Source organism: Lithobates pipiens, unplaced genomic scaffold (genome assembly GCF_037356315.1).
Source record: "Lithobates pipiens isolate NorthernLeopardFrog02 unplaced genomic scaffold, aLitPip1_a1.2 Scaffold_18, whole genome shotgun sequence".
Taxonomy (NCBI): domain Eukaryota; kingdom Metazoa; phylum Chordata; class Amphibia; order Anura; family Ranidae; genus Lithobates; species Lithobates pipiens.
The window spans coordinates 305,987,428-306,005,428 of NW_027507758.1; the positions used below are offsets into that span (position 1 = coordinate 305,987,428).

The 18,001-nt window shown below is 44.1% G+C and overlaps 1 protein-coding gene across 1 annotated transcript in view; it reads left to right on the forward strand.

Moving 5' to 3' along the window:
- The window catches only part of ASCC3 (activating signal cointegrator 1 complex subunit 3), a 1,010,279-nt gene that overhangs the window by 640,361 nt on the left and 351,917 nt on the right, over positions 1-18,001 (forward strand). Inside the window, exon 15 of the mRNA XM_077487192.1 lies at positions 1,124-1,315. Within this exon, the coding sequence (XP_077343318.1) occupies positions 1,124-1,315 (192 nt within the window). The remainder of the gene's footprint in view (positions 1-1,123; positions 1,316-18,001) is intronic.

Genomic DNA, 18,001 nt, shown 5'->3' on the forward strand with positions numbered 1-18,001 from the left:
TACAGAGATTCCTAAGCTCCACACTCTTCTGATTTATTTTTTATTTTTATTGTTATTATATAGGATTAACATCAACAGTTTGTGCAGCGTTTTAGAAAATAATGGAAGTCTGTACAGTTACAATACATTGTAATACAAGATGATTAGAAGGGCCCGCTTATGAACGCTTATATGCTTAGGTGTAAGGGCAAGTGATATAAAAGAAATTAACTAGGTTTAATAGAAACAATATAATTTTTGTGTGGAGCTGGGATAATCTTCTCTGAAGAAAGCAGTTTGCAGGGATTGCCTAAAGGTGGACAGAATAGGATATAGCTAGACAGATTGGGATAGGGCATTCCAGAGGGAGGCAAGCACAGGAAGAGTTGACAATGGACTTAATGGAGATTAAGAGGTCTTGGAGAGAATGGATGGGACAGTCTGGGTGATAATTTGAGACCAGGATGTTTATTTAGCTTGGGCAGAATTGTGGCATCAGCATATAGTGTTCTGTTCACAGCACTATATGTGGAGCTTATCCAATCATACACACGGCTAAAAATGGTCCGGGACAGTTCTTGAGCAAGAGGTCCTAGGTTGGTCCTGCATCTCTGCTTTTTCCGGGGGTCTTCTGGAGCAGTTATTTACACTGCCAAGCACCTGGCCAGTATAATCTTATGTGACCTGTGAAAACGTTCTTGAAATTATTAAAACAGTACAAATAGAAAACAAATCCTGCTACAATGCTCTAGAATGCAACTTTGTTCAACAGAAAATGGTCAGCTACTAATTTTGGGCATGCCATGACACCTGCATTTAGTGTCATTTGTCTTACACACACACACTGACCCGAAAATGTGAGGTTCTTACTTTTAGTAGTATTACATACACAGAGAATTTGTATGCGAAATTAAAAAGACATTAAAATGTAATTGGAATTTTCAAAAGGTGGTTATGCATTCAGTAAAGACATGGCTGCATTTTACCATACTTTGTTTAGCTTGAATTCTAACAATAGCAGTATTTAGAATATCAAAAGAAAAGGACTAAGTTAGTGTCGTGATTGCATATTTCCGTTTTACACATGAATGTCTTTTCATTATGAGCTAATCAGTCATTTACTAAACGCTTTTGTCTTCTACAGGTGCAAAGGTCTAGGAATAAGCAGCTAAGAGAGTTGTTTCCAGATGGATTTAGTATTCATCATGCAGGCATGCTGCGGCAAGATAGGAGTTTGGTGGAGAACCTTTTTTCTCAGGGACATATCAAAGTCCTGGTTTGTACAGCCACATTAGCCTGGGGTGTCAATCTCCCCGCTCATGCTGTTATCATTAAGGTAAGAGATTATTCCGCAGAACAGAATAACATTGTCTGCTGCTTATTCTGCAGTGAAAACTTGAACAATTGAAGCACTGATACTTTTTCGTTAATATGCAGAGGGTTATTTCAACAATTATTATCCAGTTGTAATTTATAGCAGCCAGTCATTTAAATCCTGTGACAGCACCCTGTATTTTTCTATGAATGGCTAAGACAGCTCATAAAATGCTGCTAATAATTCCTTTTCCCCAGCTGCAGCGGGAGAAATCACCTGAAGCCAGTCCTTACATTTTAGCTTTGTACAAGCACAGTCTGGGGAACTGCAGTTTACCGTGGGATGTGCACAATGCAAATGACCTGTTGGGTTAAACCTCTTGTGTGCCATTTAATTGAATAGCGACCTACAACTTGTCTGCATGTAAAAGGACAAATAATGCCTAAGGAATTCTTGATTAGAGCATCAAAGGTTTATAAGTGGCTCTTGAGTGTTAAATAAAAGCATACATTTTTTTTTTTCCAATTGTTTTTTTTTTTCTTATGCTGTGCCAACTCTGACGTGAATGTCAATTTTGCTGTGAAGTTTCAATTCAGTTTGCAGAAAAAAGGGATTACTGTAAACATATCCATTATTTGTCAATTACTGATAGCACGTTTATTTTTTTACTGCATTGCCCAATAAAAAATATGTAGCATTTAACTTACTTTTGCATGTAAATCTAGTCAAAATCATTATTTGATCTTTTGGGTAGGTTTAATGCCAGATTTTTAGACCACTTTAACTGCAACTAAGTACTTAGGTGTGACAATATATGGGTGTACCTCTGAGACACGTAGGTAATTTCCTACTATGGGGTTGATTTACTAAAACTGGAGAGTGCAAAATCTGGTGCCGCTGTGCATTCTAGCCAATCAGCTTCTAACTTCAGTTTGTTCAATTAAGCTTTGACCAAAAACAAAAAAAAAATGCAATCTAAAATCGGCACCCAAGGCCATTATCCATGGTATGTATACAACAAAAGAAGAAAAAAAGATTGGACTATATTGGACAGACAAGGAGTTCACAGCCTAAAAAAAAACTTTTTTTTTTTCTTTTTTTATTGTACAATTAATTTAAAATATCAAACAAGAATGCATTTTAAAAACAAATGTGTTCATTGGCCTACCTTACTGCTCATCATAGTAAGCGACTAGTATTACATACAACATTGATGTAATGGATAACAAATGTGGATCTTCATGTGTCAATGTGTTTCAATGGAAGCCGCTTCATCAGGACACATTAAAATAGCACGGTAGCTGTTTCAGCACTAGAGCTAAACCAGTACAAAAAAGATCCTCTGGGCAGGTACAGGAGTATACAGAGAGGCCAAAAATATGGACACCTAAACACCTGGGATTATTTCCAAAATGATTCTTTGGATGTATTGATTATAGCTGGCAGTAGCAAAAATCTCCCATGATAGACAACAGAATCAGAAAGCCCCAAGGCTAAGCTCTAATAAAAACCAATATCTTATCAGTGCATGTCTGTCCAGTGGCAACTACAGAAACAATATAGACTAGCAGCAATAGGAGGGAAAACATGCCATCAAAGTCCACCAGATCTATCCAGTGCCCACATCGCTAAGCCAAGAAAAAAACCTGCAGGCTGATTGCTTTCCTTGCAGAGTTGCACCAGATTTTACACTCTCCAGGTTTTGTAACCCCTAAATGTCTGTTGAAATGCACTGAAGCCTAATTCACATAGAGGGTTACTATAAACATGAATATAACCTATCATACCCAGCATCAGAGAAATGAAGGGCAAAGTGCAACCGGTAAAGAATGAAAGTGTGATAATGCTGCCTAATGACTTCCATAAATATTGGATAACAATAAACTCCTGTGCTATAACATTGCAATCATCATTGATCAATTGAAGAATACATAAACACATATTAAAGTTCCAACAGTCCACACATAAAGTGCTCTAGTGCATCTTCATATTTCAATATGGTGGACCTTCTGAAGAAGCCATGTGGGAGAGGGGTGTAACTCGTAAAGCAGGAGCCAGGTGACGTGTATCATTACTTAATCTGGATTCTGTGAGACCCTGTTACTCTGTTATTTCAAATTGCTTGTTTTTAACTGAATAGATGTGAGTGCATTTCCTTAACCACTTACGGACCATCCAACGTCATTTTACGTTGCTAATTTGAAGAGAAATATCGTTATGGCAGCAGCTAGCTGCCATAACCCCATTATCATCTTCTTCAGTGGGTGGTCTTCTTTCAAATAAAAGTGGTCTCTGCTGAGACCGTCTGTAGCAGCAGAGGCGATCGGATCCTTCTTCCTGTTATGCATGGAGACGAGTGAGGGGAAGATGGCTCCACCCGTTTCTATACCACTGCAGGGCGGAAGCAACGTCAAAATGTCACTTCCGCCTATAGCTCTTAAAGGGACATTTTTTTTTTCAAATAACATTTATTTTTATTGTTTTTTTAGTGTAAATATGAGAAATGTGGTCTTTTTGGCCCCAGATCTCCTATTTAAGAGGCCCTGCCATGCTTTTTTCTTTTACATGGGGATGTTTACATTCCTTGTAATAGGGATACAAGTGACACATTTTTTTAAAGAACAGTGCAAAAAAAAAAGAAACAAGAAAAAAAAATTAAATTTGCACGCACCCCGTCCCGCCGAGCTCGCACGCAGAGGCGAATGCATACGTGAGTACAGTTAAAGAATGAAAGTGTGATAATGCTGCCTAATGACTTCCATAAATACCGGTGCACATATGAAAACAGTGTTCAAACCACACATGTGAGGTATTGCCGTGATCATTAGAGCGAGAGCAATAATTCTAGCCATGGACCTCATCTGTAACTCAAAACGTGCAACCTGTAGAATTGTTTAAACATCGCCTGTGGAGATTTTTAAGGGTAGAAGTTTGTTGTCATTCCACAAGCGGGCAGAATTTTTAAGTGGGGCATGTTGCGCATCAATTTACTTGGCGTAACATTATATTTCACAATATAAAAAAAAAATGGGCTAACTTTACTGTTGTCTCATTTTTTAATTAAAAAAAGTGTATTTTTTTAAAAAAAAGTGTGCCTTTAAGACTGATGTGCAAATACGGTGTGACATAAACCCTGTCCTTAAGTGGTTAAGCTAGGCTGGTAATCTTTTATGCATTTTAACCATGATACTACACTATTGGAGATTGTTTCCCCTTATTCTGAGAGTTCTGTTGAGTCATCTCAGCTGCGGAAGTTCTATCATCAGAGGAGAAAGTGAGCAGGGATCCACTATCTGGTGTAAAGGATTGATTACCATTATGCTCTGTTGGCCCTTTTGAGGGTCTTGTCCTGAGGTGAGTGAGTATTTCACCTGGTGACAGAGCACTCTTGTTATATGGTGGAGAACATATTGAAATATGAATGTACACTAGAGCACTTTATGTGTGGACTGTTGGGACTTTATTTACCTAATATGCGTTTATGTATTCTTTAAGTCAGCAAAGTTTATAGCAATTTTATATTACAGGAATTTATTGGTACCCAATATTAATATTAACTTGACAAACGTGCGTGAAGTAGACCCTGATTGGACTTTCTACCTTTATGTTTAACTCAACTCTTCGCAAGTCTCTAAGTAGGATTTGCAAATTTTCACATCTTTCTTCAAATATTTTCAAATCCTGCTTAGAGACTTGGGAAGAGTTGAGTTAACACATTAATGTAGGTGCTACATTAATGTGCCATAGAATATTGCCAAACACATGCTAACGTTTGGAAATTACTGGAAGACATTTCATCAACTTCCATGTAAGGCGTTAATGTGTAAGGAACAATCATTGTCGCCTCTTGTGTATTTATCTTGCAGTAAAACTGTAAGAAAATACATTACAAGTAGGGCTGTGGAAATGAAAGATCTATTCCTCGATTAATCGTTAATTTTTTAATCAATCAAAATTCTTTTGATCGATACTCACCTCTCTGCTGGCTTCCGGGTCTTCAGGGAGTTCCGTCGGAGATCCGGTGAAGTTGATGTCCTTGACTCCTCCCCACTTCCCCAAGTGCCTCCGTCTGCTAACGAAGAGAAGGGGGAGGAGTCCAGTGACATTGAAGTTCTGATTGAACGTAACATGTACGGGGGAGAAGCTACACATGCCGTCACCGCTGCTGCCCTATGGAACTAACACGATTGTCGGCTTTACATGCTGTGTTTTTATCATCTTTATGTGAGTAGTTTGTGTTTGAACACAAAAATTAAATCGTATACTTAAGCGGTGAGCACTTAGATCTTTTCTTTCTACCCATGACCTGGTGACCTGGTGTCCTTGCTGAGATCTAGACGTGAGAGAAGTTTATGGTCCGTGTTAACCCTTTTGATACCCGCTTGCATGACCACCTGTTAGCACAGGGGTCCATGCCATAAGGTGATTAGTTAGACCGGAGGTGGAGGGATTGTCACACTACTGTGGGAAAAAAAATTATGTCAGTGCTACAATTTGAATTTAAAACGTATTTGTGAGAACCGCAAAGTTAAGTCATGGATTGTGGAAACTAACTAGTGTCGGGTGATTGTATATAGTGTATACAACATTTATCACTGACTAATGCAGAGTTGCAATGCAAGGAGATCAGCTAAAAGTAGTTGGATCTGTATGTGCGTTATAATTAATTGAAATTAGTTGATTAATTGATTTTAAAAAAAATTGATTAATCAAACACGAAAATTTTAATCCGTAACAGCCCTAATTACAAGTAGAAATCTCACTCCTTTCTATGTGCCTAGTTCACACCTATGTGCTACAGCTTTTTTTGTGTTAAAATGAACCTGTGTCAAAAACTTTGCACTTTTAATCATTTACAAATTCAGAAAAATGAGTGACAGCACTTTTAAACAATCACTTGTTCAACTCTATATCTAGTATTTTTTTTTTTTTATATATAACTCTATAAAAAGTATTGTGAAAAAAATGGATGAGACTCCCTTATTTTCTATGAGAGCAGAATTGTGGCAGCCTGTTTACCCCCCTAAATAAAACACTGGCAAAAACCTGACTTTGGTGTTTCTGTCTTTGAGAAATATTTACTTCATAGTACAGGTAGCTGAAAGTTTGTTTCAAATCTGGTGAATTTTTTTTACACTTTACCTGTAAAAGAAAGCAGTAAATATTCACACTGCATGGTGTCTGCTCCACTGAACCTGCTCTGATCACCATAACTCATTCCCTGACGACTGCTGGGAAGCCAAAACATCTAGTAGTATTGATATCTGTGGTCCTCCCTGTTTCCCTCCCCTGGTCTCTGGTAATTGCAGGAGAGAGTGGTGATTTGAGGTCAGAGAGAGAGATCAAAATTCCCAGAAGTGTCTGTCTGCCAGTGGAACTGGGGGGGACCAGTTATAGTGATCAGAGCTTGGTGGCAAAAGAACCGGAAATGGTAAGTCTTTACTGCCTTTTTGCTATAAGTATTTAAAAAAGAATGGGGTTTTTGAAAATCTCCTTGACTGCTTGTTATGGATATTTAAAAACCTGTTTCTTTTCATACATCAGGGGACACAGAGCCATAGTAGTTACTATGTGGGTTATAGGGCCACTAATAGGGGATGGACACTGGCACGCCCTAAAGCAAGAAGTGTACTCCCTATATAACCCCTCCCCTACTCTCTACTGGGAGTCCTCAGTTTTTTTGCCAGTGTCTAAGGTGTTGGTCACGAGTAAAGATGTGCTGTGCTGAGCTCCACTGGAGCAATCCTTGCTGAGGCTAGCCATGCTGACCAGATCCGTTCAGAGTGTCCTTTCATGGGCCTAAGGAATGGTACCTGGGCCTCGTGTCCAAAGACACAAGGTTTTGCTTGTGAATGCTTCTCTTTTTAGAGAGATGGGCCCTGGGATCTAGTACTTTTTGGTAGTAAGGCCATAACGTTTTTACTGGCAGGGTGCTCTTGCAGGTCCAGGATTGTGGGTAACCTCTAGGTTCCCCTGTTCCTGAAGGTTTCGGAGCCCACCGTGAAAGTTGAAGATTAGGTTTATCTCAGATAACCCTGCAGCAGGAAGGTAAGTGGAGATTTTCTTATGAATTTCTCCCTTTTAAGTCATAATGCTGTCATGCCTATGTGTCACCACTGGGGGCTGTATTGAGCACTCACCGCCTGATGCTGGAAACAGCGCTGTGTCAGATGCGTTCATTTCCTCCTCTCCTCTGACCACAAGCAGATCCTCCGGTAAGAAAAGGGGGGACTGGTTCTCCTCCTGCACCCCCAATGTTGAAATGAACCCCTTTGGGGGACCTATATGCAGAAAGCATTCCTTTAAAAAAAAAAAAAAAAAAACGGCCGCTCAGCTGTGGTTTTTAACCCCCCGCCGCCATATCAGCTGTTTGCAAGGCACCTGAAGTCCGCCACTTGCATGGGAAAACACTTTCTTTTGAAAGATGGGGGCCGTAATAAGCGTGGGGGCGGGGCTAGCAGTGTCAGACGCCGGCTGCACATGGAGGAAGTTTTTAAAACACTGTTGCTGCTGCTGGCTATGGAGGGACACATGAGCAGGAGGTGGCTTACTTCAGGTTTGGTGACACAGGCATTCCCTTTGACACATTATTACTTTACCAGGGTAGGTATTAATAGCAGCTTATAGCGCTGGACTATAACCTAGCAGTGTACATTCTTTTTGGTAGTTCCTCTGCTTTTGTGCTTGAGGCTGTGAGTGGAAAAGGGACCAGAAACTCCTCTAAGGGTTCTAAAGGGTCATTGGTTTCACAATAAACTAAATCCATTTCCAAAAGAATGTAATCCTCCTCTGAGAGTGATGTGGCAGGTCAGATTGAGCCGTCAGGGTAGACTGTTGTTGCAGCTGCACTAGACACTTCAGTCTCTGTATATATCACACAGGAGGTTTTCTCTTCTACCATTTGTAATTTGGAAAAGAAGATTGACGCTATTATATCTCTCCATAGTGGGTCTAAACATACCAGATCTCCATCTAGTGCTCAGGACCCTCTTATTGAGGTGCAAGGGGCAGGGGATCAGGAAGATCTTCCAACGTCTACATCAATCACCAGGGGGGCACGAGAAGTCGTGCTGCCCAAAAAGAGGTGAATCATGTTCTAGCTTGGCAGAACATAACATTCCTTGCCTATCGACGATTTTCATTCCAGGAATCGAAAATTGGCAGGCAGACTACTTGATTCGCCAACAATTGTTTCCCGGGGGAAGGGTCTCTTCACCCCATCTCTTCCTAGATATATATCAGAAATGGGGTATTTCGGATGTGGACCTGTCCGCGTCCAGATTTAACAACAAAGTCGACAACTTTGTGTCAAGAAAGAGGGATCTGCTAGCATGCGGAACAGATGCATTGGTCTTCCCATGCGATCAGTTTTCACTGATCTATTTGTTTCCTCCAGCTCTGCTACTTCTGTGTCTTCTCCGAAGGATCAAGCAGGAAGGAGGTGATTCTGGTGGCCTCAGCATGGCCCAGAAGTTCTTGGTTTGCCAAGATCATAAAGATGGCGGTAGGAGTCCCTTGGACTCCTTGGACTCTTGTCATTATGGCCAGACCTCGCACAAGGTCTGGTATTCCATCCTACCTTACGGATGCTAAATTTAACGGTTTGGCTATTGAAACCCACATTCTAAAGGATTGTGGGTTATCTCCTTCAGTCGTGTCTACTTTGATTAATGGCAGGGTGCCGTGTTCCAGAATCATTTACTATAGAGTCTGAAAGGTATATTTTTCTTGGTGTGGATCCAGGGGTTGGCACCCCAAGAAGTATGTCATAGGTTTTTCATTTTTGATCCCATTTGATTTTTCTAATCCCATTTGATTTTTTACAAATGGCATTAGAAATTAAGCTGTGCTTGAATACTATCAAGGGCCAGATCTCGGCTCCCACTCTCTGGTGCGTAGCTTTATACAGGGGGTAACATGGATCAATCCCCCTATCAAGGTACCTCTAAATCCTTGGGATCTAAATTTGGTCTTATCGGCCTTTTGAGCCTTTGTGGGAAATTCCCTTGGTTCATTTGACAAGTAAGATAATCTTTTTGGTTGCCATTTCTTCTGCTAGAAGAGTATCAGAACTAGCGGCTCTATCTTGTAAAGAGCCATATTTGATCATGCATAAGGATAAGGTGGTTTTGCGTACTCATCCTGAATTCCTACCAAAAGTAGTGACAGGTTTTCCTTTAAACCAGGATATTATTCTTCCTTCTTTTTTTTTCCCAGAGCCTTAATCTAGGGAAGAGAAAGCACTACATTCCCTTGATGTAGTAAGAGCAATCAGTCCATTTAAAGGTGACCGCTCAGGTTTGCAAAACAGACGTTTTGTTTGTTCTGCCAGAAGGTCCAAAAAAGGGACAGGCAGCATCAAAATCTACATTTACCAGATTTGATCAAATCAATGTTAAAGGTCATGAGGATATTGCCTTTCAGTGCAGTGTACTGCAGGCTGCAGTATGAGTCCTCTGGCCTCATTTTTGCCCTACTTCTTTTGTTGTGTCTCCCTCCCTTCAGTTGCCATTGCTATGGGACATCCCACATAGTAACTACTATGGCTCTGTGTCCCCTGATGTATGAAAAGAAAACAGGATTTTTAAAACGGCTTACCTGTAAAATCATTTTCTTTGATGTACATCAGGACACACAGAAGTCCCTCCCTTCTTAGTATACACTTGTATTGCTTGGCTACAAATCTTAGGACTCCCAGTAGTGGGAGGGGTTAAATAGGGAGTACACCTCTTGCCTTAGGGCGTGCCAGTGTCCATCACCTATTAGTGGCCCTAGAACCCACATAGTAACTACTATGGCTCTGTGTCCCCTGATGTACATCAAAGATGAGGATTTTACAGGGAAGAAGTTTTAAAAATCATGTTTTTCATAGTCAGTTCTAGACTCTTTCAATAGTTCGTAAAAATACCAAAATGCACAGGTTTTTTTTTTTTTTTTTTTTAATGGATCTTTGTGATGGAAATTCCCTGTTCTGGAGGGTTTTCAATCACTTTGCCTAATGGAGGAACACACCTGTAAATCTCATGAATTTGTGCTTAAATGTAGGCAGTATTGCATATATCAAATGCATGAGAGCAAAATGCCCTTAGTCTGAATTTTGTATTTTGTTTGAGACTAGCATAATACTGCATCAAAAACGTGTAATCTTTGAAATACTATTTGTTCCTAATCAGATTAATCAATTATTTCCCTGGACTGTAGACAAGTATAATTTGGCATTATACACTATTAGCTACTGTACCGATCTCTAGTGAGAAAATGTTATACAATAGTATCCCCACATAACATATTCTTATAATCAGTTTGGCTTCTATTAATATAGAACTGCTTCTTTTTGAAGCTTTCAAGAACATGCAGCACTAAGAATACTTAAGAGCTTGGAACAAGGAAATGGAGAGCTTCAACCTTGAGTGTAAATGGACTTTAGTGATACTGTATATTTCAGACAAGAATTTTTTTTATATATATTTATCCAGACTGACAATTTCATAGCACTTACAGAGGGCGTTTAAAAGTTAGCTTTATGGTTATTTTTTTACTTTTATATTTGCAAATATCAGCCTTGTAGTGTAGTGTAGCCTATAATGGTCATCTATTAATGCCTTTAAAAAAAAAAAAAAAAAACTTGAAAAAAGTACCCCATAAATTTTCTTAACACAAAATAGCAAAAGCTGCATTGCATCTGCATGTTTTTTGAGCTATACAAATCAATGCAATTGTTGTCTCTGTCTATGGTTACTGTATATATTTAGGGACAGAAATTATTCTGACCCCCTTAAATTTTTCACTCTTTGTTATATTGCAGCTAAAAGCATTAACCGTATTTATCGGGGTATAACACGCACCGGAGTATAACACACACCCCAAGTTTAGGAGGGCATTTTAAGGAAAAAAGTTTTAGGAGGGAATTTTAAGGAAAAAGCGCCGCCGAAAAAGACCGAGCCGTCTGCTCGGCTCCGCTCGTAGTCCCGCCTCCCTGCTGTTTCTGGAGCGAGCGCTGCCGAAAAAGATCGAGCCGACTGTACTGTGTATTCGGCTTGGCTCGGCTCGCAGTCCCGCCCAGTACGGCGTCTAACATGCACCCACGACTTTCCCCTGATTTTAAGGGGGAAAAAGTGCGTGTTATACGCAGATAAATACGGTAAGTTCATTTTTTTCCTCATTAATGTACACACAGCACCCCATATTGACAGACAAACACAGAATTGTTGAAATTGTTGCAGATTTATTAAAGAAAAACTGAAATATCACTTGGTCTTTTTGGGAAAGATGCAACAAGTTTTTCACACCTGGATGTGGGGATCCTCTGCCATTCCTCCTTGCAGATCCTCTCCAGTTCTGTCAGGTTGGATGGTAAACATTGGTGGACAGCTATTTTTAGGTCTCTCCAGAGATGCTCAATTGGGTTTAAGTCCGGGCTCTGGCTTGGCAATTCAAGAACAGTCACGGAGTTGTTGTGAAGTCACGCCTTCATTATTTTTGCTGTGTGCTTAGGGTCATTGTCTTGTTGGAAGGTAAACCTCCGGCCCAGTCTGAGGTCCTGAGCACTCTGGAGAAGGTTTTAATCCAAGATATCCCTGTACTTGGCTGCATTCATCTTTCCCTCGATTGCAACCAGTCACCCTGTCTCTGCAGCTGAAAAGCACCCCCACAGCATGATGCTGCCACCACCATGCTTCACTGTTGGGACTGTATTGGACAGGTGATGAGCAGTGCCTGTTTTTTGCACACATACCGCTTAGAATTAAGGCCAAAAAGTTCTATCTTGATCTCATCAGACCAGAGAATCTTATTTCTCATCATCTTGGAGTCCTTCAGGTGTTTTTTTATTTTTTTATTTTTTTATTTTTTTTTAAAGCAAACTTCATGTGGGCTTTCATGTGTCTTGCACTGAGGAGAGGCTACTGTCGGGCCACTCTGCCATAAAGCCCCAACTGGTGGAGGGCTGCAGTGATGGTTGACTTTCTACAACCATCTCCCGACTGCATCTCTGGAGCTCAGCCACAGTGATCTTTGGGTTCTTCTTTACCGCTCTCACCAAGTCTCTTCTCCCCGAGAGCTCAGTTTGGCCAGGCAGCCAGCTCTAGGGAGGGTTCTGGGCATCACAAATGTCTTCCATTTAAGGATTATGGAGGCCACTGTGCTCTTAGGAGCCTTAAGTGCAGCAGAATTTTTTTTTGGAACCTTGGCCAGATCTGTGCTTTGCCACAATTCTGTCTCTGAGCTCTTCAGGCAGTTCCTTTGACCTCATGATTCTCATTTGCTCTGACATTCACTGTGAGCTTTAACCACTTCAGCCCCGGACCATTTTGCTGGCTTAAGACCAGACCACTTTTTGCAATTCGGCACTGCGTTGCTTTAATTGACAATTGCGCGGTCGTGCGACGTGGCTCCCAAACAAAATTGACGTCCTTTTTTTCCCACAAATAGAGCGCTTTCTTTCGGTGGGGGTGCTGCAGGGGTTAAGTGATGTGTTCTAACTGTAGGGGGGAATGGGCTGTCTGTGTCAGAACACTGAATACCACTCCCAATCACATGAAGCTGTGATCAGTGTCCTGTCACTAGGAAGAATGGGGAAATGCTGGTTTACATCAGCATTACCCCGTTCTTCCTCCCCGTGAGATGATTGTGGGTATCCCGATCACACTCACGGATCTTGCGGCAGGGTCACGCCGATGCACGCGACCACACAGTGGCAAATTTCAAAAGGACCTACCTGTACGCCCATTTGCCTGTCCATGCCATTCTGTCGACGTAAATGTTCATGTGGCGGTCGACAGGTGGTTAAGGCTGCTTTCACCCTGGGGCGGCGGGTCTGTTAGCGATGCGCCGCTAGTTTTACTAGCAGGTGGAAAAAGTTCTGAAATTATTTATCTGTCTCTTTTTTACATCACAGAAACCTGACATTTTAACAGAGGTGTGTAGACTTTATATATTCATTATATGTATATATACATGACTGTATTTTGTCAGTTTAATATATGGTGCAGTTCAGAGTATGTAACGGCATGGCATTGTGACATGCATTACTGTATAGTTCTCCACAACTTTCCCTTTGTTAGTAATATGCCATCTCAGCCACTAAGCGGTTTGCAAACACATTTTCTCTTATATTCCACGACCAACACAGCTCCTCTCTGTAACTAAATGGGTTGTATTGCCTGCCATTAGGAGAAACTAGGCAAAATTGTTACACAATACACAGAACTTTAATCCCGCCCCAGGGGGCCGGGCCCTGTGCTATCAACCCTTCCCATTGCTCCTAGCAGCTTCAGTTTTTATTTTGCCTAGCAAGGAGAGTGACCTAGGAAACCCTGCAGGCCTCTCGGTCCATGTTTTTACTGCAGGTTTGCTGCTTTTTGCTCAAGATGAGAGATCCTGAGATCTTATATCAACTGCCGGCTGGGTGACAGGCTGGTTAATGAAATCCTTGTAGTCTCCCCAGTCCGGCCATCGAGCGTGAGCAGGCCGCAGCTACGGCTTGGCAGGCCACGACATACCTCATGCTCCAGAGGTGGTCGGTGAGCTTCAATGCTCCGGGGTATACATATGCCCAGGTTACTGATGTCTGGATCACAGTATACCGGTTCAGTAACCTTCCCTGTAACTGCGGAGTTGGTTAACATGGAATGTCTCCCAGCTCTTCAGGACTGGTAATTCGGGGTCCACCTCACCTCCTTATCTTCTCTCCCTAGTCCCTATCACCCCTCCTTCCCCCCTCTGAGGGGGGTGTCTGCATGTGCTGCGGGCGGTGTGTGTGTGTTGCTGTTTCTCACCTGTAGGGCTCTGTGCGGTTGCTGTTCAGTCCTGGTCCAGGTCTGGAGGTCCAAAAAAGGCAGTTTTTGTGGAGGATGTCTGTGTGTCAGCAGGCAGTTTGTTTTTATTTTTTTTTGCTTCTTTTCACCTCATAGCACCGTTCCAGTGGCCATCTTGGATTTGGGAAAGCTATAGATTCCCCTGGGGAGTTTCAGCAGCTATTTTCCCTGAGATTCCTATGGATTGCATTGGCAGCCATTTTGTGAAAGCCAAAATGCTTTCTTCACCACTGGCCTCTTGTGACAGCTTGCAATGTGCTTTCTCTTGTCACTTCCTGTATTCCCTGTGTGTGAGGGACACTGGATGGCTCTGTGTGGAACGCTGAAGCTGTTCTGCAGACCGTTGCAACGCTGTTGGAATTGCTGCTGCTGACACAGTTTTTTTCTCCTCTCTGCATCTGGGAACCTCCTAGGGACTACAGGCACTGTTGTTGGCATTCACAGAATGCCCCAGGGTGGTGAGTCTAGCGCTAAGCACCCCCCAACTCCCCCCACACGGTGGCAGCAGGAGGGTGGGACCTTCACTGTCCTAAGTCCCCTTGCAGATGGCAGACAGGATAGGGTCAGCATGGCTTCAGAAACTGGTGTTTCTTCCCCCAAAATCCAGGCTATAGCAACCGGGTCACCTTAGTGTGGTGCGCATGGACACCCTGACGGTGTTCCTGGACTCCTATGTTGCTAAGATAGAGGCGGCACGTGGCAGGAAAGGTGCATGTAAGAGGCCCCTGCCCCCCCCCCCCCCGTCCTATGGGCAAAGCTCTGATGCAGACTCTGGCCCTGCTGCGGCTGGAGACCCCTGCTCTGACCTATCAGATGTGGCTGACCAGGACCGTTCGGACAGTGAGGATAATTCCCCGTCCGGGTCCGGGCGCGACAAGGCGCTTGTTGGAGCACTTATCTCAGCTGTGCGTGATACCCTGAAAATTCAGGAGCCAGCAGATACCTCTGCTGATGTACCGGTCCCTTTTGGGTCCCACAAGCCAGCACGTTCACCTAAGGTGTCTCCGTATTTGACTTATTTTGACAAATTCATCTACAGGGAATGGGGTCGCCCGCAACTGACCTTTTCGGTCCCCAAAAACTTGGCGGTGCGCTACCCCTTTGAGGAAAGCCTTCTCAAAAAGTGGTTGGCTCCTCCGGTCGTGGACCCCCCAGTATCCACATTAAATACAGTAACCACGATCCCGGTTGAAGGGACTCCTGCATTCAAGGATCCCACAGACAGGAAGGCCGAAGCAGTGGCTCGTTCCTTGTTTACGGTTCTGGGGTCAGCCATGAAACCTGTACTGGCATCCGCACTGGTGTCGCAGACACTGACTGAGTGGGCAAAACTTTTGCACCACGAATTGGGAGTACAGAATGCCTGCCCTGTCTGCGTGGAGCTAGCAGACCAACTAGTGCATGGCCTTAAGTATATTTGTGACGAGGCCCTAGATACTCTCCCTCTGTTATCCAGGGCCTCACTGTCAGCTGTGGTGCTGAGGCGCCTTATTTGGCTGAAATGCTGGTCCGCTGACCAGGCATCCAAGAAAGCCCTGACAGATCTTCCCTTCCTTGGCGACTGGCTCTTTGGAACCTCGTTGGATGACATTATTAAAAATGCTGCGGGTGGTAAGAGTACACTACTCCCACAGGCCAGGAAGGCTAAGAAGCCACGCCGCAGGCAAGGGCCCTCCTTTTCCGCTCACAAGCGGCTTTTTTGTCCGCCCGGTGCTTCCGCAAAATGACCCCAGCCTGACAGGACGCCCATGGACGGTCAGAAGCGTCCCTGGAACCGCAAGCCTAACAAGCCTGCGAACAAAGGTGCTGCCGCATGAAGGCCTGCTCCCACCCACCTCTCGGGTGGGGGGTCGCCTTCGGGAGTTTGCAGCCTGTTGGACCGCCCGGTTATCCGACCAATGGGTGTGCGACCTGATTTCTACAGGCTACAAGATAGAGTTTCTCTCTTGGCCACCAAACAGATTCTTCCCCTCCAGCATACCCGCGACCCTAGTTCGTGGGGAGGCCCCGTCAGGGGCAGTGGGGGACTTGCTGAATCAGGGGGTGATTGTACCAGTTCTGGAATCGGAACGCTTCCAGGGGTTCTACTCCAATCTGTTTCTGGTTCCCAAGAAGGAAGGGGTACGTCCAATCTTGGACTTAAAATCCCTCAATCACTTTGTTAAATTGCAGAGGTTCAGAATGGAATCAGTTCGCTCAGTAGTCGCTGCACTCCATCAAGGGGACTTCCTGGCGTCCTTGGACATTCAGGATGCCTACTTGCACATACCCATATGCCTTCGGCATCAAAAGTTTCTGTGTTTGGCAGTTGGGGAAGCCCATTACTAGTTTGTGGCTCTTCCCTTTGGCCTGGCATCAGCCCCCCCCCCCCCCGAGTCTTTACCAAAGTACGGGCTCCAGTGCTGGCGTTGTTGAGACAACGCAGGATCGCGATCGTCCTCCTGAGAGCTTCTTCCACCTCAGAGTTAGAGGAGGATGTGGCGATCACCTTGCAGACCCTGCAAGCGTTTGGGTGGCTGTTGAACCTAAAGAAGTTGATGGTGGTACCGACTCAGCGTCTGGAGTACCTGGGGTTACTATTGGACTCCAGGGAAGTGAGGGTTTTTCTCCCCTCAGACAAATTGCTGACTCAGATCTGTGGTCAAACTACTGTTGAAACGCAAGTGGTCATCACTCCTATTTTGCATGCAGGTGATGGGGCTCATGGTGGCTGCCTTCGAGGCAGTACTTTATGCCCAGTTCCACACCAGAGTCCTGCAAAAGGAGATCTTGACGAAATGGGACAAATCTCAGTTGTCCCTGGATCGGCAGTTCCAGGTGAGCCAGCCAGTCAGGGACTCCCTGATCTGGTGGTTGAGGTCCCCGGTGATTCAGGCCGGAAAATCGTTCCTTCCTCTGAAATGGACGGTGGTCACCATGGATGCCAGTCTGGCCGGCTGGAGTGGAGTGATGGGGATTCAGTCAGCTCAGGGACTCTGGTTGACAGAGGAATCCAAGTTGCCGATCAATCTACTTGAACTGAGAGCAATCAGGCTGTGCCTCCACAAATGGTCGGCGTGTCTTCGAGGGCATCCGACCAGGATACAGTCAGACAACGCCACGGCTGTGGCATACATAAATCACCAAGGGGGAACAAGAAGTTCAGCCTCTGCTCGGGAGGTTGCTCACATACTTCGGTGGGCAGAGCGACACGTTCCGACCCTGTTGGCCATTTACATCCCGGGGGTGGAAAATTGGCAGGCGGACTATCTGAGTAATCAGATGCTGGATCCAGGAGAATGGGCATTGCAATCGGAGATATTCAGGCGGCTGTGCCTGTAATGGGGCACACCAGATGTGGATCTATTGGCCTCCCGCCTCAATCAGAAGGTGCCAAGATTCATGTCTAGGACAAGAGATCCGTGGGCAGACGCATCAGACGCGATGGTGGCTCCGTGGGATCAGTACCAGCTGATCTACGCCTTTCCTCCGCTGAAACTGTTTCCACGTCTGCTTTGCAGAGTGGAAGCCGAGGGGATTTCAGTAATCCTGGTTGTCCCAGGTTGCCTCAGCAGGCCTGGTATGCAGACCTGGTGCGCCTGGTGGCAGACGCTCCCCACCGCCTGCCGTTGAGAGAGGACCTCCTATCTCAAGGTCCAATCCTTCACCCTGCTTTACCATCGCTGGCTTTAACGGCCTGGCTATTGAAAGGCAGGTATTGAGTAACGGGTCTGCCTGACTCGGTGATTCCAACTATGCTGAGGGCGCGGAAAACTTCTTCCAGGAAGATATACCGTCGCACTTGGAAGGCCTACATCTCCATGTGTGAGGAGAAAGGGTGGCATCCACGCTCCTTCTCTATAGCCAGGATCCTGCTGTTTCTTCAGCAAGGTGTAGACCAGAGGTTGGCGTT